The sequence below is a fragment of the Bos mutus genome, chromosome X, assembly GCF_027580195.1.
Source record: "Bos mutus isolate GX-2022 chromosome X, NWIPB_WYAK_1.1, whole genome shotgun sequence".
Lineage (NCBI taxonomy): Eukaryota > Metazoa > Chordata > Mammalia > Artiodactyla > Bovidae > Bos > Bos mutus.
In genome coordinates, this window is record NC_091646.1 from 126,358,798 (window position 1) to 126,382,331 (window position 23,534).

At 40.1% G+C, this 23,534-nt stretch overlaps 1 protein-coding gene across 2 annotated transcripts in view; it reads right to left on the reverse strand.

Annotated features, from left to right (window-relative positions):
* LOC138983927 (centriole and centriolar satellite protein OFD1-like) overlaps window positions 1-23,534 on the reverse strand; it is a 62,998-nt gene that overhangs the window by 14,415 nt on the left and 25,049 nt on the right. For both annotated transcript variants that reach the window (XR_011463201.1, XM_070365789.1), the window contains exons 10-17: window positions 22,625-22,731; window positions 20,568-20,684; window positions 19,757-19,830; window positions 18,403-18,494; window positions 17,202-17,391; window positions 14,435-14,565; window positions 13,801-13,912; window positions 468-1,064 (exon numbers count right to left, since the gene is read on the reverse strand). Coding sequence is in view for 1 of the 2 variants with exons in the window: in XM_070365789.1 (XP_070221890.1) it covers window positions 468-1,064; window positions 13,801-13,912; window positions 14,435-14,565; window positions 17,202-17,391; window positions 18,403-18,494; window positions 19,757-19,830; window positions 20,568-20,684; window positions 22,625-22,731 (1,420 nt within the window). In the remaining variant the exon portion in view is untranslated. The remainder of the gene's footprint in view (window positions 1-467; window positions 1,065-13,800; window positions 13,913-14,434; window positions 14,566-17,201; window positions 17,392-18,402; window positions 18,495-19,756; window positions 19,831-20,567; window positions 20,685-22,624; window positions 22,732-23,534) is intronic.

The following is a 23,534-nucleotide window of genomic DNA, read 5'->3' on the forward strand; positions in this document are numbered from 1 at the left end:
GGCAGGAGGATCCAGGACGAGCATGTTATAGATTGCATGGAGAAGATGGCAGTGCAACTTCTAAGGATTTCTACTGCTTTGAAAATGCATTCTATCATCCTTGCAAGAAATGGAGTAAGTGGAAATCATCCACAGATGATTTTATAGGAAATCAGAACAATTCAGGCATGAAAATGAAAGTGCAGTGATAATAAGAGAACACATGAAACTAACCAGCAGCTAAGAAAAGCCACGGTCACTCTCGGAAAACCTCCATGTGCCAAGCAAAATGCCAGCACTTGACTCTCCATCCCACAACCTCCACACCACCTGTTACCTGGGGGGGACGCCCTGCTCCCCAGTAGCCTGCAGTTCAGAGGCTCCCATGACTCCTTGTACTTCCAGCTGCACTCTTATCCAGAGATGCGGGGATGAGGAGCAAAGTGACCCCTGTCCAGAGTATCCACAGGCCTGTGTCCATAGCTCACCTTCCAGGTACATTTCACTATCATGGCTTCTTGCGTTGGGGAGCAGTGTGGAGGAGAGCCATCTGGAGACTGCACTCTTGCGTGACGTTGAGGCCATACTGCTGGGCACCTCAGACACCACACTTTTGTCCCCTCCACATGTGTTTACTGGAGGCTGCGGAGAGGTGACTCTGTTGTCCACAAAAACACACCTCTCAGGAGCAGCTGCAGTGATGTTCTTAAGAGTCCCTGGCAGGTAGAGGGTAGGTGAGCTTCTGACTGCCACCAGGCTCTTGGCAGGGCACAAACGAACCCTTGGATGGTAGTTCTGGAAAGCTTTTTCCAGGTTCTCTGCCTCCTGCTCCAGCTTTCTCACCCTATCCTTGGCACTGGCTACAAACTCGAGGTCAGAATCAGGGGAACTGACCTCTGTGCTGGTATTTGGGTAACCAGAGATCTGCGATGTAACTAGGCCTGCTGTTGCCTCCTCTTTTCTCAGAGGATTTTTCAAGAAATCTCCACTGATGTTACCCTCATGAGCCCAGGTGCTCAGTAATGTGCTGATGGAGCAGTTTTGAAGACAGTGCTTCTGGTTGCAGTATACTTCATTCTCTAGTGCTGTGGGTCACAAACAGATAGTTTGAGACAGGAAGGGAAAAAGTAGGGAACTAAACTGAAAGGTCTGGGGAATTTTTTCATTGAAAAATCAATTAGCATGTTAAATAGTTTGTAGGAAGTGATCAAGATGGTGGAGTCTTAAGACATGAACTTAAGACACCCACAAATACATCAACAATACATCTCTGTGTAGAATGATTCTCACAGAATATCTACTGAACACTGGCAGAAGATCTCAGACTTCCAAAAGGGCCAAATAATCTCCATGGAACCAAGCTGATTCCAAAATAGTACAACAACAAAATAAAGTGAAGAAGAATCTGGGACAGGAACTGTACCCTCAGGAAGGAGCTGTGAAACAGGCAAGGTTCCTGCACTCCAGGAGATCAGCCAAGATGGGGGTGAGCTCCAGAGCCTTGGAGGAGAATGCAGACTCTGATGTGCAGCAGCTGGGAGAGAGACAGACCTGCACAAAAGGTCAGCACCACTGCCTTGTATTCCCTACCCAGAGACATGTGTCCATCCATGCATACAGGAGCTGGGTGTTGAAGCTTACACTTTGGAGATCAGACTCAGGCTGAAGGGGCTGGAGTCTGGAGCAGTTGCTTCTGAGGGTGTACATGGAGGAAGCTTGGGCCGCCTTAGAGGCCAGGTGCTATTGATGGTCGAGCTGTGTGAGGGGGGTGGTGGGACACACCACTGCAGCCTTTTCTGCTGTGCATGCTCTCAGGCAGTATGACATGGCCTACACGAGCTCCAGGAGGGGTCATGGGCATGGCAACTGCCATCTGCATGCCACAGGCTTCAGGTTGGTTCTGAGCCTCTGCTACTACCTGCTCCCCATCCCAAACTACAGAAGCAGTCTCGAACTGCTGCCACTGCCACCCTCCCAGGCTCCAGGAGTGGTCACATGCTCTAGGTGGTATGTATAAGATCCTCCACCAATGCCAAGAACTTCAGGACTGGGCACCAGCCACCACATCTGCACACCTGGATTATAAGGGTATAATGATCATGGCCAGCACACATTGAACAAAGAGACCACAGGCATTCAAACCAAAAACAGCCCTCATGACAAACAAACATTAAACCCACAGAAGCTACACAGGGATGCTTCCACATATAAATAGTCCCCCAGGACCACAGTAGATGTATTTCTCTTCTGTAAATTCAGGAGGGAAAATTATGTAAAATGAAGCAGAGGAATTACCCCTAGTTAGGGGTGATTAAACCAAGAAAACTCCCCTGAAAGAACAAACAATGAAACAGAACTCTTCAGTTTAATAGCACAGATTTCAAAAAAGGATAGTGGAAATACTAAAGGAATTAAGAAAAAGTTATCAGTAAAAGTTCAAAGTACTATAAAAATGGACTAGAAACTATAAAGAGGAAGCAAGAAAATCACAAAACTCATTTGCTGAGATGAAAACCAAACTAAAGGCAATGAACAGAAATGAATAATGCAGAAAAACAGGCAATTTCCTAGTAGTGCAGTGGTTAGGACCCCATGCTTTCACTGACAAGGGTGTGGGTTCAATCCAGGGAACGAAGATCTTGAAATTCATGGGGCATGGCCAAAACAAAACAAATAATTCAGAAGAATCAGTAAGTGCCCCCAGAAGATAGAATAATGAAGATCACTCATTCAAGACAGTAAACAGAATGCCAAATAAAAAAAAAAAGAAATCTACATACAAGACCTATGGGACAATAAAAAGCATGCCAATCTATACATATTAGGGATTCCAGATGGGGAAGAAAAAGAAAAGATAAAAAATGTATTTGAAGAAATTATGGCTGAAAACTTCCCAAACCTGAAGATGTAAACAGATATACAGGTGCAGGAAACAGGGTTCCACACAAGGTAAACCCAAAGAGACCTACATCAAGATATATTATAAAAATGGCAAAAGTTAAAGAGAGTGTACTAACAGCAGCAAGAGAAAGACAGAATTAATTATAAGAGAACCCCCATAAAGGAATCAGCTGATTTCCCTACAGAAATGTTGCAGCCCAAAATGGAATGGCAAGAGATATTCAAAGCACTGAAAAGGAAAAATCTGCAACCCAGGATACTTGGCATGCATGCATGCTCAGTTGCTCAGTCATATCTGATTCTTTGAGCCCTCATGGGCTGTAGCCTACTAGAGTCCTCTGTCCATGGAGTTTCCCAGGCAAGAATACTGGAGTGGGTTGTCATTTCCTCCTCCTGGGGATCTTCTCAACCCAGGGACTGAACCTACATCTCTTGCATTGCAGGCAGATTTTTTACCACTGAACCATCTGGCAAGCCCCAAATTAACCAGTATAGAGATTAAAAAAAAAAAAAAATCTAAGAAAGTGATGATAATCACAATGAATGGCAGAGAAATGAACATGAAGATGTAAAAGAGGACATAAAAATCATAAAATGTGAGGGAAGAGAGTAAGAAAATTTAGATTCCCCTTACTTCCTATAATGTGTTTGAATCTATATGGCTACCAGTCCAAGGCAAGTAGATAAAGGATGAAAACAGGATAACTAAAAAACAAAAAAACATAGAACAGATTCACAAAAACCAAAAAGAAGACAAGTAACTATAATAAAAAAAAATTCATCAATTCACACAAAGTAAAACAAAAAGAAATGGACAAAGAAATATAAAATCAATGGGAAAACATTTCTTAAAATGGCAATATACTATTGCTTTTAAGTCTCTCAACTCTGTCCAACATTCTGTGACCCCCATGGACTGCAGCACACCAAGCTTCCCTGTTGATCACCAACTCCTGGAGCTTGCTCAAACTCATGTCCATTGACTCAGTAATGCCATCCAACTAACACTATCTCTCATCCTCTTTTGTCCCCTTCTCCTCCTGCCTTCAATCTTTCCAAGCATCAGGCCTTTTCTAATAAGTCAGCCATTCGCATTGGGTGACTGAAGTACTGAGCTTCAGCTTCAGTATCAGTCTTCCAATAAATATTCAGGATTGATTTCCTTTAGGAATGACTGCTTTGATCTTCTTTCAAGGAACTCTCAAAAATCTTCTCCAACACCACAATACAGAATTGTCAATTCTTCAACCTTCTTGATGGTTCAACTCTCACACCCATACATGACTACTGGAAAAACCATAGCTTTGACTAGACAAATGGACCTTTGTTGGCAAAGTGTTGTCTCTGCTTTTATAAATGCTGTGTAGGTTTGTCATAGCTTTTCTTCCAAGGAGCAAGTGTCTTTTAATTTCATGGCTGCAGTCACATCTACAGTGATTCTGGAGCCCAAGAAAATAAAGTCTGTCACTGTTTCCATTGTTTCCCCAACTATTTGCAATGAAGGGATGGGACTGGATACCATGATCTTTGTTTTTTGAAGGTTGAGTTTTAAGCCAGCTTTTCATTCTCCTCTTTCACTTTCAACAAGAGATTCTTTAGCTCCTCTTTGCTTTCCACCATATGGGTGGTGTCATTTGCATATCTGAGGTTATTGATATTTCTCCCAGCAATCTTGATTCCAGTTTGTGACTCATCCAGGCCATCATTTCACATGATATACTCCGCATACAAGTTAAATAAGTAGGGTAACAATATATAGTCTTGACATAATCCTTTCCAATTTGGAAACAGCCCATTGTTACATGCCTGGTTCTAACTGTTGCCCCTTGACCTGCATAAAAATTTCTCAGGAGGCAGGTAGGGTGATCTGTATTCCCATTTCTTTGAGAATTTCCCACAGTTTGTTTTGATGCACAAAGTCAAAGGATTTAGCACAGTCAGTCAGTTCAGTTGCTCAGTTGTGTCTGACTCTTTGCAACTCCATGAACCGCAGCATGCCAGGCCTTCCTGTCCATCACCAACTCCCAGAGTTCACCCAAACCCATGTCCATTGAGTCGGTGATGCCATCCAACCATCTCATCCTCTGTCGTTCCCTTCTCCTCCTGCCCTCAATCTTTCCCAGCATCAGGGTCTTTTCAAATGAGTCAGCTGTTTGCATCACGTGGCCAAAGTATTGGAGTTTCAGCTTCAACATCAGTCCTTCCAATGAACACCCAGGACTGCTCTCCTTTAGGATGGACTGGTTGGATCTCCTTGCAGTCCAAGGGACTCTCAAGAGTCTTCTCCAACACCACACTTCAAAAGCATCAATTCTTCAGTGTCAGCTTTCTTTATAGTCCAACTCTCACATCCATACATAGTATAGTCAATGAAGCAGAAATAGATGTTTTCTGGAACTTTCTTGCTTTTTCCATGATATAGTGTATGTTAGCCATTTAATCTCTGGTTCCTCTGCCTTTTCTAAAACCAGCTTGAACATCTGGAAGTTCATGGTTCATGTATTGCTGAAGCCTGGCTTGGAGAATTTTGAGCATTACTAGCGTGTGAGAAGACTGCAATTGTGTGGTAGTTTGAGCATTCTTTGGCATTGCCTTTCTTAGAGACTGGAATGAAAACTGACCTTTCCCAGTCCTGTGGCCACTGCTGAGTTTTCCAAATTTGCTGGCATATTGAGTGCAGCACTTTCACAGCATCATCTTTTAGAATTTGAAACAGCTTATCTGGAATTCCATCACCTCCACTAGATTTGTTTGTAGTGATGTGTCCTAAGATCCACTTGACTTCTCATACCAAGATGTCTGGTTCAAATTAAGTCTGAATTTTGCATAAGGAGTTCACAATCTGAGCCACATTCAGCTGCAGGTCTTGTTTCTGCTGATTGCATAGAGCTTCTCCATTTTTGGCTGTGAAGAATATAATATGATTTCAGTAATGACCATCTGCTTACATTCATGTGTAGAGTCATCTCTTGTGTTGTTGGAAGATGGTGTTTGCTATGACCAGTGCATTCTCTTGGCAGAACTGTTAGTCTTTGTCTTTCTTCATTTTGTACTCTAAGACCAACTTGCCTATTACTCCAGATACCTCTTGACTTCCTACTGTTGGATTGCAGTTCCCTATGATGAAAAGGACATTTTTTTTTTTTTTTTTGGTGTTAGTTCTAGAAGATCATGTAGGTCTTCATAGAACTGTTCGACTTCAGCTTCTTTGGCATTAGTGATTGGGGCATAGATGGATTACAGTTGGATTACTGTGATATTGAATGGTTTGCCTTGGAAACAAAATGAGATCACTTGGTCATTTTGAGACTGTACCCATGTACTGCATTTCAGGCTCTTTTTGTTGACTATGAGAGCCACTCCATTTCTTCTAAGGGATTCTTGCCCACAGTAGTACATATATAATGGTCATCTGAATTAAATTTTCCCATTCCAATCCATTTTAGTTTACTGATTCCTAAAATTTTGATATTCATGTTTGCCATCTTGTTTGACCACTTCCAATTACCTTGATTCATGGTGCTATCATTTCAAGTTCCTATGCAATTCTGCTGTTTACAGCATTAGGCTTCACTTTAATCACCAGGCACATCCACAACTGGGCACTGTTTCCAAACTGGCTCAGACTCTTCATTCCTTTTGGAGCTATTACTCAGCTCTTCTCCAGTATCATACTGGGCACCAACCAACCTGGGGACTTTATCTTTCAGTATTGTATCTTTTTGCCTTTTCATATTGTTCATGGGTTCTAAGGCAAGAATGCTGAGTTTGTTTGCCATTCCCTTCTCCAGTGGACCCAGAACTCTCCACCATGACCTTTCCATCTTGGGTAGCCCTACATGGGATGGCTCATAGTTTCACTGAGTTAGACAACATTGTGATCCATGTGATCACTTTGGATTTGTTTTTGTGATTATGGTTTTCATTCTGCCTGCCCTCTGATAAAATCTAAACAACCAGTTCAGTGCAGTTCAGTCACTCAGACTTATGTCTGACTCATTGCACCCCATGGACTGCAGGATGCCATGCCTCCCTGTCCATCACCAACCCTGGGAGTTAACTCAAACTAATGCCCATTGAGTCAGTGATGCCATCCAACCATCTCATCCTTGGTCAGCCCCTTCTTTCGCCTTCAATCTTTCCCAGCATCATGGTCTTTTCAAACAAGTCAGCTATTCACATCAAGTGGCAAAGTATTAGAATTTCAGCTTCAGCATCAGTCCTTCCAATAATATTCAGGATTTATTTCCTTTAGGATGGACTGATTGGATCTCCTTGCTATCCAAGGGACTCTCATGAGTCTTCTCCAATACCATAGTTCAAAAGCATCAATTCTTTGGTGCTCAGCTTTCTTTATAGTCCAACTCTCACATCCACACATGACTACTGGTAAGACCATAGCCCTGACGATACAGATCTTTGCTGGCAAAGTAATGTCTCTGCTTTTTTAATATGCTGTCTAGTTTTGTCATAATGTTTCTTCTAAGGAGGAAGTGTCTTTTATTTTTATAGCTGCAGTCACCATATGCAATGATTTTGGAAACCCCCAAAATAGTCTCTCACTGTTTCCATTGTTTCCCCTTCTATTTGCCAAGAAGTGATGGGGTGAGATGCCATGATCTTAGTTTTTTTTTTTTTAATATAAATTTATTTATTTTAATTGGAGGTTAATTACTTTACAATATTGTATTGGTTTTGCCATACATCAAGATGAATCTGCCACGGGTGTACACATGTTCCCCATCCTGAATCCCCTTCCCACCTCCCTCCCTTGATTTTAGTTTTTGAATGTTGAGTTTTAAGCCAACTTTTTCACTCTCTTCTTTCACTTGCATCAAGAGGCTCTTTAGTTCTTCTTCGATTTCTGCCATAAGGGTGGTGCCATCTGCATATCTGACATTATTGATTTTTTCCCTGGAAATCTTGAGTCTAACTTGTGCTTCATTCAGCCCAGCTTTTCTCATTATGTACTCTGCATATAAGTTAAACGAACAGGGTGACAGTATACAACCTTGATGTATTCCTTTCCTGATTTGGAGGCAGTCTGTTGTTCCATGTCCAGTTCTAAATGTTGCTTCCTGACTTGCATATGGATTTCTCAGGAGGCAGGTCTGGTGGTCTGGTATTCCCATCTCTTTCAGAATTTTCAACAGTTTGTTGTGATCCACACAAAAGCTTTGGCATAGTCAATAAAGCAGAAGTAGATGTTTTTCTGGAACTCTCTTGTATTTTCAATGATCCAATGGATGTTTGGAATTTGATCTCTGGTTCCCCTGCCTTTTCTAAATCCAGCTTGAACGTCTGGAAGTTCATGGTTCATGTACTGTTGAAGCCTGGCTTGGAGAATTTTGAGCACAGATTTGCTAGAGTGTGAGATGAGTGCAATTGTGTGGTACTTTGAGCATTCTTTGGCATTTCTGTCTTCGAGACTGGAATGAAATTGACCTTTTCCAGGACCTTTAAAAATTGCTTCCCCCATTCCAAAACATAAAAAATAACCATGAATGAAGAGATGAAAGATTTATATAATGAGAACTATAAAATATTAATAAAAGAAATTAAAGAGGATTCAAAGAAATGGAAGATGTCCCATGCTCTTGGACTATAAGAATACTGTTAAAATGGCAATACTACCTAAAGAAATCTATAGATTTAATGTGATCTCTATTAAATTACCCATGATACTTCCTCACAAAACTAGAATAATCAATCATAAAATTTATATGTATAAAAACTGAATTCCCAAAGAAATCCTGAGGGCAAAAAACACACGGGAGGAGCCATAATCCTTTCAGACTTCAGAAAATATTAGAATGGTATAGTAATCAAAACATCATGGTACTGGCACAAAAACAGATAAATGAATCAATGGAATAGAATAGAGAGCCCACAAATAAACCCCCATACCCAAAGTCAATTAATCTTGGACACTGAAGGCAATAATGTACAATGGGAAAAACACAATTTGTTCAAAAAGTGGTGTTGGGAAAGCTGAAGAGCTGCATATAAAGCAATGAAATGAGAACACATTCTCTCATCATACACAAACTCAAAATAGCTTAAAGACTCAAACAGAAGACACGATTCCACAAAACTCCAAGAAGAGACCATAGGATAACATTCTATGACATAAATCATACCAGTGTTTTCTTAGGTCAGTCTCTTGAGATAATAGAAATAAAAACAAAATCAACATTTATGTCATAAATCTAAAAAAGCGTGATAAGCTTTTGTAGAGCAAAAGAAACCATAACCAAAACAAAGACAACTTATGCAATGGGACAAAATATTTGGTAACAACACTTAATTTGTTAGCTTAATTTCCAAAATATACACACTCAACAGCAAAAAATTAAACAACCCAAAATGGGCAGAAGGCCTAAGTAGACGTTTCTCTGAAGAAGAAATACAAGTGGCCAATAGGCACATGATAAGATACTCAGAATCACTAGTTATCAGAGAAATACAAGTCAAAACTCTAATGAGGGGTTACCTCACACTGGATCAGAATGGCCATCATTAAAGACTCTACAAATGCTGGAAAGAGTGTGTAGAAAATGGAACCCTCCTACACTGTTGGTGAATATGGTTCGTACAGCCACTATAGAACAGAGGTTCCTCAGAAAAGCAAAAAAGGAATTACCATACGATCTAGCAATCCTGTTCCTGGGCATATATAGAGACAAAACTCTATAATCTAAAAAGATACATGCACCTGTATGTTAATAGCAGCACTATTCACAATAGCCAAGACATAAAAACAACCTACACATTCATCAATATATGAATGGATAAAGATGTGGTGTGTGTATACATACATAAACACACACAGACACAATGGAATACTAACAAGGCAAAAAAACAGAAGAACAAAAATAATGCCATTTGCAGCAACATGCATGCAAGTAGAGATTACCATACTAGGTGAAGTAAGTCTGAAAGAAAAACAAATACCATGTGGTATTACTTATATGTGGAATCTAAAATATGACACAAATGAGCATGTCTATGAAACAGAAACAGACTCATGAACAGTGAGAAGAGACTTGGGATGGCTAAGTGGGAGGGATTTGTGTAGGGATAGAATGGGATGGCACCCACTCCAGTACTCTTGCCTGGAATATCCCATGGATGGAGGAGCCTGGTAGGCTGCAGTCCATGGGGTCGCTAAGAGTGGGATATGACTGAGGGACTTCACTTTCACTTTTCACTTTCATGCATTGGAGAAGGAAACGGCAACCCACTCCAGTGTTCTTGCCTGGAGAATCCCAGGGACAGGGGAGCCTGGTGGGCTGCTGTCTATGGGGTCGCACAGGGTTGGACACGACTAAAGTGACTTAGCAGAGTGGGCTGGGAGGCTGGATTTGACAGATGTAAGCTATTATGTATGTAATGGATAAACAACAAAGTTCTGTAAAGCACAGACAACTATATTTAGTATCCTGTGATAAAGAAAAGAAAGCGAAGTTGCTCAGTCATGTCCAACTTTTTGCGATCCCATGGACTGTATGTAGCCTACCAGGTTCCTCCGTCCAGGGGATTTTTCAGGTAAGAGTACTGGGGTGGGTTGCCATTTCCTTCTCCAGGGGATCTTCCCAACCCAGGGACTGAACCTGGGTCTCCCACATTGTAGGCAGATGTTTTAGAATCTGAGCTACCAGGGAAGTTCATCCTGTGATAAACTATAATGAATAAGAATATCAGAAGCAATCTACATATGTGTAACTTAATCACTGCTGTATAGCAGAAATCAACACAATAGAGTAAGTCTACTAAACTTCAATAAAAAAATAGCTTGTAAAACCACAATCATAACAGTAATTAATGTTTGAGAGTTTATGTATACCAACTGTTGCTTCATACGCTTTCTTCTGTAATGCATGTTATAATTTCACAATCCATCAGGCACAACCTTGAAATCCAACAAGCTTGGAGAACTGAAAAGGCATTCACAATGTGTTTGGGGACAAAGCCTAACCAGACTTGAACTCAGATGGTTGAAAACCTTACCTGAGCTGATATAAATCCATTTATAATCTTTGCTTATTTCACCTGGCAGGAACATTAACACACTTGACTTTAAAATACTGAATGTGTCTCATTACAGAATGAGACCCCAAACTCCCAGGGCTGTGGCAAATTCTATTGCATACAGCTTGAGTCTCAGAGAAGGGAAGAAGGGTGTGTGTTCAGGGAACCACTGTTAGCCCAAAACTCTCACTGCTCCCACGTCACAGAGGGGAGACTGCAGCTAAATCACCCAGCAGCAAGGCACCAAGTCACTGGGCTGGCCTAATGCAAAGCCACAACATGTGACCACTCCTCTCCTGCAAGGCCACCTTGATGATGCCAGGGACAGATGCATGGTAGACTCATGCTCATGAAGCTTCCATCCTCACTGAACTATTTCTAATGATCTGAGTTCAGGACAGTTTGAGCAGTAGGCAGTTTGGCAAATGCAGAGTTGTAGAGAGAAAATGAGGAACAGGCAAGAGTAGAGATGAGTGAACAGATGGAAATAAAAGTGGTGTGGGGAGAAGGGGCCAAGGGAGAAGAAGTGCAAACAGGAAGTGAAGAAGGCTCAGAATCATAGTCTCATGAACTTCCACTGGGCTTGAAAGCAGCTCAACAAAGCATCTAAGCCTCAGCACTTGTTAGGATGGAGGAAGGGCAGATGTCACGTTTCCACAGGAAGACACAGTAGTAAAATGATAGCTATGACCATTTCTCCAATGTTTTATACGCCCCCAGGCACTGCCCTGGAGCTGCTCACATTTCCCCTTTGTCTTCCAGAGAACGGAAGATATTATCCTCATCACAAAGGGGAAAACTGAGGCCCAAGGAAGTTAAAAGGAATGTACCCAGGGCTGAATAACTAGCTTCAAAATTGGTGTACAAACCCAATTTTCTGATTTCAGCGGCAGTACTATTTCTGCCAGGCAATGCTGCCTCTCTCACTGACATACTCCTCTGTCAGGGAGTATATAAAACTATTCAAGAGTTCACTGGTCTTTTTATCAGGATGTGTATTAGTCACTCAGTCATGTCTGACTCTTTAAGACTCCATGGACTGTAGATTACAAGGCTCCTCTGTTCATGGAAATCTCCAGGCAAGAATACTGAAGTGAGTTTCCATTCCCTTCTTTAGTGGATCTTCCTGACCCAGGGGTCGAATCTGGGTCTCCTGCATTGCAGGTGAAGTTATCACTATCTGAGTCACCAGATAGCAAATAAAAAAGGAAAGGCTAGGTCCAGGATGAATTTGGGGGCATCTATGTCACTATCACCAGAGATCATTGCCAACATTTGCTGGATTATTGAAGAGGCAAGAGAGTTCCAGAAAAACATCTACTTCTACTTTATTAAGTATGCCAAAGCCTTTGACTATGTGGATCACAATAAACTGTGGACAATTCTGAAAGAGATGGGAATACCAGACCATCTGACCTGCCTCTTGAGAAACCTGTATGCAGGTCAGGAAGCAACAGTTAGAACTGGACATGGAACAACAGACTGGTTCCAAATAGGAAAAGAAGTCCATCAAGACTGTATATTGTCACCCTGCTTATTTAACTTTTGTGCAGAGTACATCATGAGAAACGCTGGGCTGGAGGAAAGACAAGCTGGAATCAAGATTGCTGGGAGAAATATCAATAACCTCAGATATGCAAATGACACCACCCTTATGGCAGAAAGTGAAGAACTAAAGAGCCTCTTGATGAAAGTGAAAGAGGAGCGTGAAAAAGCTGGCTTAAAGCTCAACATTCAGAAAACGAAGATCATGGCATCTGGTCCCATCACTTCATGGCAAAGAGATGGGGAAACAGTGGAAACAGTGGCTGACATTATTTTTTCTGGGCTCCATAATCATTGCAGATGGTGACTGCAGCCATTAAATTAAAAGATACTCCTTGGAAGGAAAGTTATGACCAACCTAGACAGCATATTAAAAAGCAGAGATATTATTTAGACCACAAAGGTCCGTCTAGTGAAGGCTATGGTTTTTCCAGTAGTCATGTATGGACATGAGACTGGACTATAAAGAAAGCTGAGCACCAAAGAATTGATGCTTTTGAACTGCGGTGCTGGAGAAGACTCTTGATGGCAAGATGTCCCTTGGACTGCAAGGAGATCCAACCAGTCCATCCTAAAGGAGATCAGTCCTGGGTGTTCATTGGAAGGACTGATGTTGAAGCTGAAACTCCAATATTTTGACCACCTGATGCAGAGAGCTGACTCATTTGAAAAGACCCTGATGTTGGGAAAGATTGAGGGCAGGTGGAGAAGGAGACAACAGAGGATGAGATGGTTAGATGGCATCACTGACTCAATGGACATGAGTTTGGGTAAATTATGTGACTTGGTGATGGACAGGGAGGCCTGGCATGCTGCGGTTCATTGGGTTGCAAAGAGTGCCGGAACTGAACTGAACTGATGTCACTATCACACCTATCTGTGGTATGAGGTTCCCCCAGTCACGGGGCAGCTGTGAAAACAAGTCCAGTTAGCTGACCACCTGAATGGTACCCCTGAAACGGACAGGGGAGCTTGACTTCTGAGACGGCACAGCTCTATGACTCTTCCCTATGATCTGCTGTGTGCTCAGTCGTGTATGATTATCTGTGATCCTACAGACTGTAGCCCCCTAGGCTCTTCTGTCCATTGGACTCTCCAAGCAAAAATACTGGAGGGGGTTGCCATTTTCTCCTCCAGGGATCTTCCTGACCCAGAGCTCAAACTTCTATCTCCTATGTCTCCTGCACTGACAGAAGGTTTATTTACCACTAAGCCATCTGGGAAGCTTTCCCCTACTATAAGAATTAGTAAAAATTCAATGAGTAAAATCATTAAATGTACACAAATGTCAGAAGTTTGACACACACGGACACACACACAAACATAGGTTAAAATGTCTCTAACCTATTTGAGTTTGTTTCAGTTGTGATTTTAAATTGGTAACCTGCACAGTTAACCTCTTGAAAGAAGCATCATATTCTAATATCTGGGCCTTCAGCTGGGTGGAGTGCTCAATCTGCAGAGAATTACAGAAGAAAAGAAATCAATGCAGAAGAAATCACAGCTCACTGCAACGGGAGCAGTACTCTCATTGGGCTTATGCTTTTTTTCCGTTTTGCCAATTCTGAGTAGCGATCCACACTTAATCCTTAATGCACATGGTCCCTACAATGATAAGAAATAAAACAAGTTTCCACATCTTGTTACATGCATGTTAAAGCAGCTACTCCAGGGCATGGGCAGACACCAGAGAGATGGCAGCAGTATTTCCAAGGCCCTGCCACTGTGGGCACCACCAGGACTTGTAGAATTATGTGTTTCAGTAAGTTTGCTTGCCTCTGGATTTTGTGACAATTATGAATGTAAAGTCACATGAGCACTGTAGAGAGCTCTCAGATGAGAAAGCACACCCTTTAGTACCTTGGGGAAGCTCTAATTTTAAAGTAAACCCCATTTACACCAGTGTGGCATGTGCCAAGTTCACATGTTTATGCAGCAGACTGGCCCAACCCCTGGCTGCACAAGAAGCAATACTTACCTCGCTTTGAAGCTGTTTTTGCAGAGCTTGTTTGTGGGTTTCAAACTCCTTATGCTCAGATGCAATTGCATTTTCTGCTTTCTTTAATTCTTTCTGAAAAATTAGTACCTCTGGAGATGGCTGAGCTATGCCTAGGAAGGTAGAAGAGCCTGGTTGTTATCAACCTGAAATTTTATAATTGTACTCTACTTTTAAAAGCAGCTAAAGAAGTTTAAAATTTGTTCTTCTTTTTTGTGTATGCACACTATTTTCTATCAGCTCTATCACATGGACAATGAGCAGTTCTGCCACAGAAATTTCAAAACAAAATAGTTTAATGTACTAAATGCAAATTTTACTATTTGTTGAGTCCTTCTCCATGTAATAGAGTTCTTTCAAATCCTTAAATTAACTTGAAAGCCTGTCTCTCCCCTATACCAAGCACAGAGTTAGAGAAGGAACACTCTATCAAAACCTATCCATGAATACTCTGAGGTCCAATCAATCTGTGTATCTATCAGCAGCTCTCAGGGTCCAGGCAGAGAGCAGATGGCATTCCCAATTTGGATCATCAGAGAGGCCTTCAACGAAGACTGACTTAGGCTGGTCCCTAGCCACAAAGGATGAAATAGTTCCCTAGACTGCTAATGGGGCCAGGCTCTTTGCTACCAGCCCTTGGGCCTGGAGGGTCAGGGAGGCAGGAACTCCCAGAACTCCCAGTAGAAACACACCTACTGATGGAGCAAAAGATCTGTATGGAGGTAAGCTGACAATGAATGAAATTAAAGACAACACAGATGGAGAGGTTTACTATATTCTTGGATTGGAAGATCCAATACTGTGAAAATGACTATACTACCCAAGGCAATTTAGATGCAGTGTAAACCCTATGAAATTACCAACCACATTTTTCACAGAACTCGAACAATTTCGCAATGTATTGTTAAAGACCCAGAGTAGCCAAGACAATGTTGAGAAAGAAGAATGCAGCTGGAGGAATCAGGCTCCCTGACTTCAGACTATATTACTAAGCTACAGTCATCCAGACAGTATGGTACTGGCACAAAGACAGAAATATAGATCAATGGAACAAAATAGAAAGCCCAGAGATAAACCTATGTCCCTATGGTCAATTAATCTATGACAAAGGAGGCAAAAATATCCAACGGAGAAAAGACAGTCTCTTCAAGTGGTACTTGGAAAACTAGATAGCAACATGTAAACGAATGAAATCAGAACATTTTCGAACATGATACACAAAAATAAACCCCAAATGGATTAAAAAGCCTAGGTGTACATTAAGCCCGGATATTATAAAAGCACTTAGAGGAAAACATAGGCAAACACACAATACTGATATCAATTGCAGAAATATCTTTTTGGATCTGCCTCCTACAGTAATGAAAATAAAAATAAAAAGAAACAAATGGAACCATATTAAACTTCAAAGCTTTTTCATAGCAAAGGAAACCATAATAGGATGAAAAGACCACTCAGAGAATGGGAGAAAACATTTCCAAATAAAGTGACTGACAAGGGATTAATCTCCAAAATATACAAACAGCTCATGCAGTTCAAATAACCCAACTGAAAAATGGGCAAAAGATTTAGACATTTCTCCAAAAAAGACATCCAGAAGGCCAAAAAGCACATGAAAAGATGTTCAATATCATGAATTATTAAAAAATGAAAATGAAAACTACAATAAGATATAACCTCACACCAATCAGAATGGCTATCATCAAAAAGTCTACAAAATATAAATGTTGGAGAGGGTATGGAGAAAGGGGAACTGTCCTACACTGATGGTAGGAGTGTAAATTGGTACAACCGTTAAGGAGTACAGCATGGAGGTTCTTTACAAAACTAAACACAGAACTACCATATGATCTATCAATCCCACTGCTAGGCATATATCTGGAGAAAACCATAATCTGAGAAGATACATGCACCCCAATGTTCACTGCAGCACTATTTACAATAGCCAAGACATGGAAGCAACCAAATATCCGCTGACAAATGCATGGATAAAGAAGATGTGGTACATATATACAATGGAATACTATGCAGCTACAAAAAAGGAATAATGCCATTTGTAGTAACATGGATGCAACTATAGAATACCATACTAAGTGAAGCAATTCAGACAGAAAAAGACAAACATCTTATGATATCACTTATATGTGGAATATAAAAAAGTAATACAATTGAACTTATTTACAAAACACAGCAGGCATATAGTCTTTGGAAAAAAGTTATGATTAGCACAGGTGAAAGGCAGGGTGAAGGATAAAATGAGGAGTTTGGAATTAACAGACACACAGTATCATATATGAAATAGATAACCAATAAGGGAACTTGACTCAATAATCTAATGATCTATATGAGAAAAGAATCTGAGAAGAATGGATATGTGTATATGTATAACAGAATCTCTTTGCTATACTTTTGATACTGATACAAAACTGTAAATCAACTATACTGTAATATAAAGATTAAATTTTAAAAACATTCTTCTTAGGACACTATGAATTACAGAATAGCAAGCAAAAAAGAAGGAATTTCAATCTGAGGATTTTAATTTTATAAAATCTTCCCAATTGAAGCCTCCCCTAGAACAGTTTCCTGGGACTTTCCTGGTGGTCCAGAGGTTAGCACTTTCACATGGGACATGGGTTTAATTTCTGGTTGGGGATCTAAGATCCCATATTCTCATGGTATAGCCAAAAAAGCAGTTTCCTAATATGAGCCTAACATGAATTACAAATCATATAAAAAAAAGACTTACGGTTTAGAAGATGCATGTTTTCACTTTTCATGTCTTCCACTTGTTGTTTAAGTAGTTTATTTTGCGCCTGAAGCTCCAGTTTTCCTTCTTTCAGTAGTGAATAGTTGTCCATCTCTTTAACCTTCTCGCTTAGCATTTGGTTTTGCTTTGTTAATGCCAAACAGTGAGCTCTAACAGACTCCATCTCAAGCTGGAATTGGAAAAGGAATACTTATATTGGAACAGCGACTCTATAGGACTGAGTAGGTAAACACTGACAGTCTGCTCTCAGCTTTGTGGCATAATTTAATCATGGTCAGTTTGCTGGTCTGGTTCTCTGTAACAAGATGACCCTGACTACAATTACTTCTGTTCTGGAGCTGAGGCAAGTTCATACAACTCGATTTATGCAGAACCCTGTCCTACACAGCAAGTCCTTCAGATTACCACCCATTTTCCAGATGCACTAAGGACCCAAAAGCCATCACAAATTTAATTACATGTCTGTTTTTCAACACAAAAAGGTGAGACAGATACCACTAAGGTGTTGGGAGGTGCTTTCCTTCCCTCAGTCTGATATATCTCTTCTTTGAAGACAGGAAACTATAAAGTGCTCAAATAAATAATTTCAGTTGCAGGAACAAATTTTATATACAGAACATATTTAATTATCTGAAGTTCCAGTTCTGTCCTTAGTATATCAAGTACAAAAAAAAAAACAAAAAACAGAAAAAAAGTAACAGTTTGTGAAAAATGCCTCTCATTTTGCTTTAGTCTGTGAGATCCTAATGTAGTGATAGAAATTTTTACCTGGTGCTGAGAAGAGAGAAGAAACCAAATAGATGCCAAACACCTGCTATGGGAAAGGCACATAAATCAGCTGAAGTCCCTCCCATGAGATGTGAACAATATCCTAGAGTTTATGGATAAAGGATCTGAGGTCACAGATCTTACCCAAAAGCACACAAACTGTGAGGGAGATAAACAAGATTCAAGGATGACTCTAGGCTCCAAAGGACATGCTCTTTCTATTCTTCTCTAGGAGACAAAGATTGAAATGAAGAACTACTGAATTAAGTTCAGCCATCGCCCTCTTGAGTCATATAATAAATAGTCCAAACATAACAGGAAGATCACTGGAGATAAATTATGTGTGACTGAAGTTAAAATTTCCTGTGTTGTCTAACATCTATTTAAAAAAATCAATATGCTTAACAATTACCTCAAGTTCTTTCACACGGTTTACAGAATGACCAAGTTCTTCCTTTTTACAATTAAGAGCTGCAAGTTCCTCTTGCAAATGTATAGCTTTTTCTGAAAGACAGAACCAAGCAACTAAACATCATAAAGTTTTACCAGTGAATATAAAAGTCATTTAATCATTTATAGCCAGTATGCCAGAAATAATGAGCATTAAACCTCATCATCTAAAATAGCAGCAGGAATTCCCTGGTGGTCCAGTCATTAACACTCTATGCATTCACTGCCGGGAGTGCAGGTTCAGTCATTGATCAACGAATAGAATCTCACAAGACACGTGGCATGGCCCCTTGCCCCCCCTCCCCAAAAAAGATATAAAATAGCAGATACTGGGCCGAAAAAAATTAGTGAGCAAGTAAGTCCTGTTACTCAATAGGTGATGGGAAGTTAGTATACATGTGGTGCACTTCCTGCTACACACAAGTCACCAGAGTTACACCACCTGTGTGGAATGTGGGATCCTCATGCCAACAGCTGTGAATTTCCTTAAAGACAGACTGCTCTGGTAAGATTTTGCAGTTATTATTTTGTCATTTTCACTTCTTCTAACATAAGCATATATACAATGCATCATCAAAAAGTCACAAGCTAACTACGTGGCAAAACCAATTGCTAAAGAAGTATTACTACTCACTAGCCTGAGTGAGTGAAGGTCACACACACCTGGTGACCTTCTGATAAGGACCAAGTACTCAGCCCTGGTTTACCCTCTGGAATCCATTTGAAATACCAATCCAAAACTCTTGTCTTAGGCTAGTTCCTAGAAAGACACTGCAATGTAATATACTTGAAAGATCAAAAAATTAGCCAACTTTCCTGGTCTTGGAGTAATATATACAACAGTTTAGGAAGTTATATGTGAAAATAAAATATCATGAAGCATAAATATGTGTTAGAAGTTAAGAAAAATAAGTAACAAGGTCACTAGAGACAAATAAAATTTCTCCTAGGTTAAAAAAAAAAAATCTCATGGTTCAGAGTACTATTAAGTAATGGCAGCAAGTTGCTGCCACTTTCTTGACATCACAGATCTATTCATCAAAATATACTGAAATAAAGTTGAATAAAATTCTACCAATAAAGCTCTGATCTTTATGAATATACAAAAATTAAACAAGGTTTGCAAAAACATAGGGAAAGACTGATCATTTTTTTCATTGTGTAAAATTAAAAGGACATAAACTGTGTCAGTTTATAGTAACAATGATGTAGAAGGGGTATACACTTTATGGATTAAAGAACAGACCCAACTCAGAAGCCTAATAACCTGTGTTAAAAATAAAAAATAGAGAATTGTACCCCAGCCCAAGAATCACCTTTATTCTTCCTTTCACTTTCAATCAGTCTGTTAGTTCTAGTGATGTAGTCCTCCTTCAGTTCAAGTTGATACCTGAGAATCGGAAGGATGGAAATGAGTTCCTGGTCACTTCCCTAGGCAGACTGCTGTCAATGATGAGCTTATCTATGGTACCAGGGCACAGAAGAACACTGAACAGGACATAGGGACATAGTTAATTCCATTTGTTTCTTTGATTCTGGCTTGGCAGAATCTTAAAAAAATACAGATCAACAAATACTATAACAAATAAGCAGAATAATTTACACATCATTAGAGAAGGCAATGGCAACCGACTTCAGTACTCTTGCCTGGAGAATCCCAGGGATGGGGGAGCCTAGTGGGCTCCCGTCTACGGAAATGCACAGAGTCGGACACGAGTGAAGTGACTAAGCAGCAGCTGCAGCAGCAGATATTCCATCTTAATGGCAGTATGAGTGGGGCAGAGGAAAAGATAAAAATGACCATAATTCCCATTTTATAGCTTCTCAGGAAGTTACAAGGTGCTGTAAGAAATTCACGCAAAATCACAGGCCTTCAATAAATACTTGAGAAGTGACAAAAGCGAGCAGAGGATGCTATTCCCTGTACTGTATCTTTAAAAAAACATCTTAACTCAAAATATTCATGGAAAAAACTTGACTGTCAATGAAAACATGTATTTCTTTTTTCAGAAACACTGGATTTTGCTATAAAATACTAGATTTATCTACTCATTAATGTTGCTGTGTTTCCATCAACTTAATTCAAACACAATACTTTTTTTCTTTTTTAAGATGCCAAACAATTACTTTAGAAATTTGTTCTTCAGCTTCTGGTCATAGGTCTCCTCAAGGCTCTTTATAGTCATCTCTCGCCTCGTCAGCCCATCGGTCATGCATTTGTTTTTTTCTGGTAGCTTCTGGGCCCTGAAATTAGTCAAAACAAATAAGTCAAATTAGAAAAATATTAACATTGGTGAAAAGATACCATGTGTTTTTAGTCCCACAGACTCAAAACTGTTCTGTAATTGTCATGGCTGGGGAGTTAAAAACAAAGAGCCAGAAGTCACCCATCATTTTAGGGGCTGACCTAGTGATGATGGATCTGAAGTACAGGCAGAACTCCATAGTTCTATGGCTGGAGAGTGTGAAAAAATGCCAACACCAAAGTGGTTCCTCATTGGAGATCATTCACATTAAAAAAAAAAAAAAGATCACAAGTGATAAGTAATTGTAATTAAAGGGTAAAAGATTGTTTAAAGTTAGAAAACTACAAGCCAAACTTTAGTTACAACATTCAAGTGCTTGTTTCTTTTATAATATTGTTTCTAACTGTGAGGTTTAACTGACTAGCCCATAGCTATTAAAGACAGAAGATTAATTTTGGTGTTTGACAACCTACTAAATCAATACTAGTTCAATACCAGTGAACTTATTCAATACTAAAAGTAAATACTGAAAAGAGAGCAAAAGACAGATGGATCAGTCAAAACGTGACAACACTGAAGAAAGGAATAGCCGTGATGGTGAAACCTCAAGTCAAGCACAAAATCAGTTCCAGAGCCAGGGAACTGGGTTCACAAGAACTCAGATCAAGTGAAAAACAGAACTGCTAGGGAACAGACTGCCAAGCAAATTATAAAAGGTCTCTGTGTTAGCTCCCTCTGCTGGTTAATCTGTACACTGGTATAGTTGTTTAGTTTGTATGATATGCTTCTCTGATGGCACAGATGGTAAACAATCTCCCTGTGATGCAGTAGACCTGGGTTTGATCTCTAGTTGGGAAGATCCCTTGGAGAAAGAAATAACAACTCACTCCAGTATCCTTGCCTGGGGAATTTCATGGACAGAAGAGGCTGGTGGGCTACAGGGGTCACAAAGAGTTAGACATGACTGACAACTAACCCTTTCACTTTCAGTATACTTAGAAAGGAGGAATAGGGGAAGTGGAGGTAAATAAGTGATTACATAACCACTAACTATCAATGCCCAAATTGGTTTCCTTTTCTCTTATGGTCAATTTATCTCTTCAGTATTGCCAAAAAGAGTAAGGTTGGCAGAGAGAAGAAATCAAATGAACTGAGCCTACGTAAATGAGAAAACAACGTTCATGAAAATGAAGACAAATCTTTCAAGGAAAGAAGATTTCTGGTGTATCTATGAGTGCCGATTAATGGCAGATAACAAACAGGAAAGAAGGCTTATACCATAACCTATAAAACTGCTGAGCCTGTTACTAATCCCTGGTAATATATGAAGAATGAAACACTAGTGAGCACTTAAGAAAGCAACACACACATTACATGAAACAGTTTCTCCCAGTACAAGTCAACTCAGAGGCATTGTGTTGCCCTTTTTTGCCAGCAGAGTATGTCAATATGGCAGGTTTTGCTGTCTGGAATTCAGATACCATATGCACATGAAAATGTGAGATCTGAATGTTTGACATAAATGGGAAACATATGATCTGTTAAAGTGTCATCCGCTTCTCCAAATTATTTGTCAGGTCCCACTGTAACCTGACGATGGTATCTCCTGCTTTCATCCCAAAAACAAAATGCTCATCTTCATTTCACCTGAAGTGTGCCTTGAAGCTAGGTGATAACACCTTTACAATCAAGAACTCTACTCTGCAGTTATTATTAGAATATGTAGACATATTTCGGAGAAGGCAATGGCACCCCACTCCAGTACTCTTGCCTGGAAAATCCCACAGACAGAGGAGCCTGGTAGGCTTCCATCTATGGGGTCGCACAAAGTTGGACACGACTGAAGCGACTTAGCAGCAGCAGCAGCAGCAGCAGACATATTTAGTTCTTTTTCATCTCATTCATTCTGAAAGTCCAAAATGGACACACATTACTTACAATTCAAAGGCTTCAATTCTTTGCTTCAGCTCAGCTTCTCTGCCTCTCAGCAAATCTATGTCTTTTAGTAGAAACTGCCTTTGGGCATAGATTTCTTTTGTTTCATTCTGCAGAGGAAAGCATTAACTTTTACCAAGCAAGCTAAAGAAAACAAAGGAGACGAACAAATACATTGCTTCCTAAATTCTAGAAAACAAAGGATGGACATTTAAAGGAACAATTTTCAAGAGGTTCCAATGCAAGGTGTATGTTTTGCCTTTTTATCCCCACAAAACTGTACTTCCTCATCTCCCAAGGACTGTTACATTACCCTGTATTTCTAGCATCCCTTGTCTATAGTTATTTTATTACTTCATTAATGCCTCTCAGATACTGAAGAAAATTCATTAAGTTTTTCAGCAAGAAAAAATGAAACTAAATGTTCATTCAGTAATAGAATAAAACTTAAAAGATGATGCCCCAAATGAACGACCACACGTCCATGTATGTGTTCCCTGAACACCTATCACATATTCAAGGCCAAACTGGGTGTTGTGTACATAAAGATGTACAGATAGAGCTCAGTCTTCACCTTAAAAAAAAAAAAAAAACTCAGTTTATTCAGGGAGAGAAAGACAAACCAAACATGATGATTTCACAATTAAAGTAAATTGAGACTCCACAGGATGAATGATGCCTGGAGGAGTACATCATTGAGGGGTCAGGAGAGGCATCATGAGGACCTGACATTCCAGTTGGATTTCGAAGAATGGACAATTTTATCAAGCCAAGAAGGGAAGGGGCATTCCAGGTGGTGGAATAAAGGCATGGTGCTCTTCATAAATGGCAACCTTCTCAGGAGCCTTCGTAGACCAGTTGACTAAACCAGAGTTCGAGTCTGTAAACTGACTGATCTGATCTAATCGGTCAT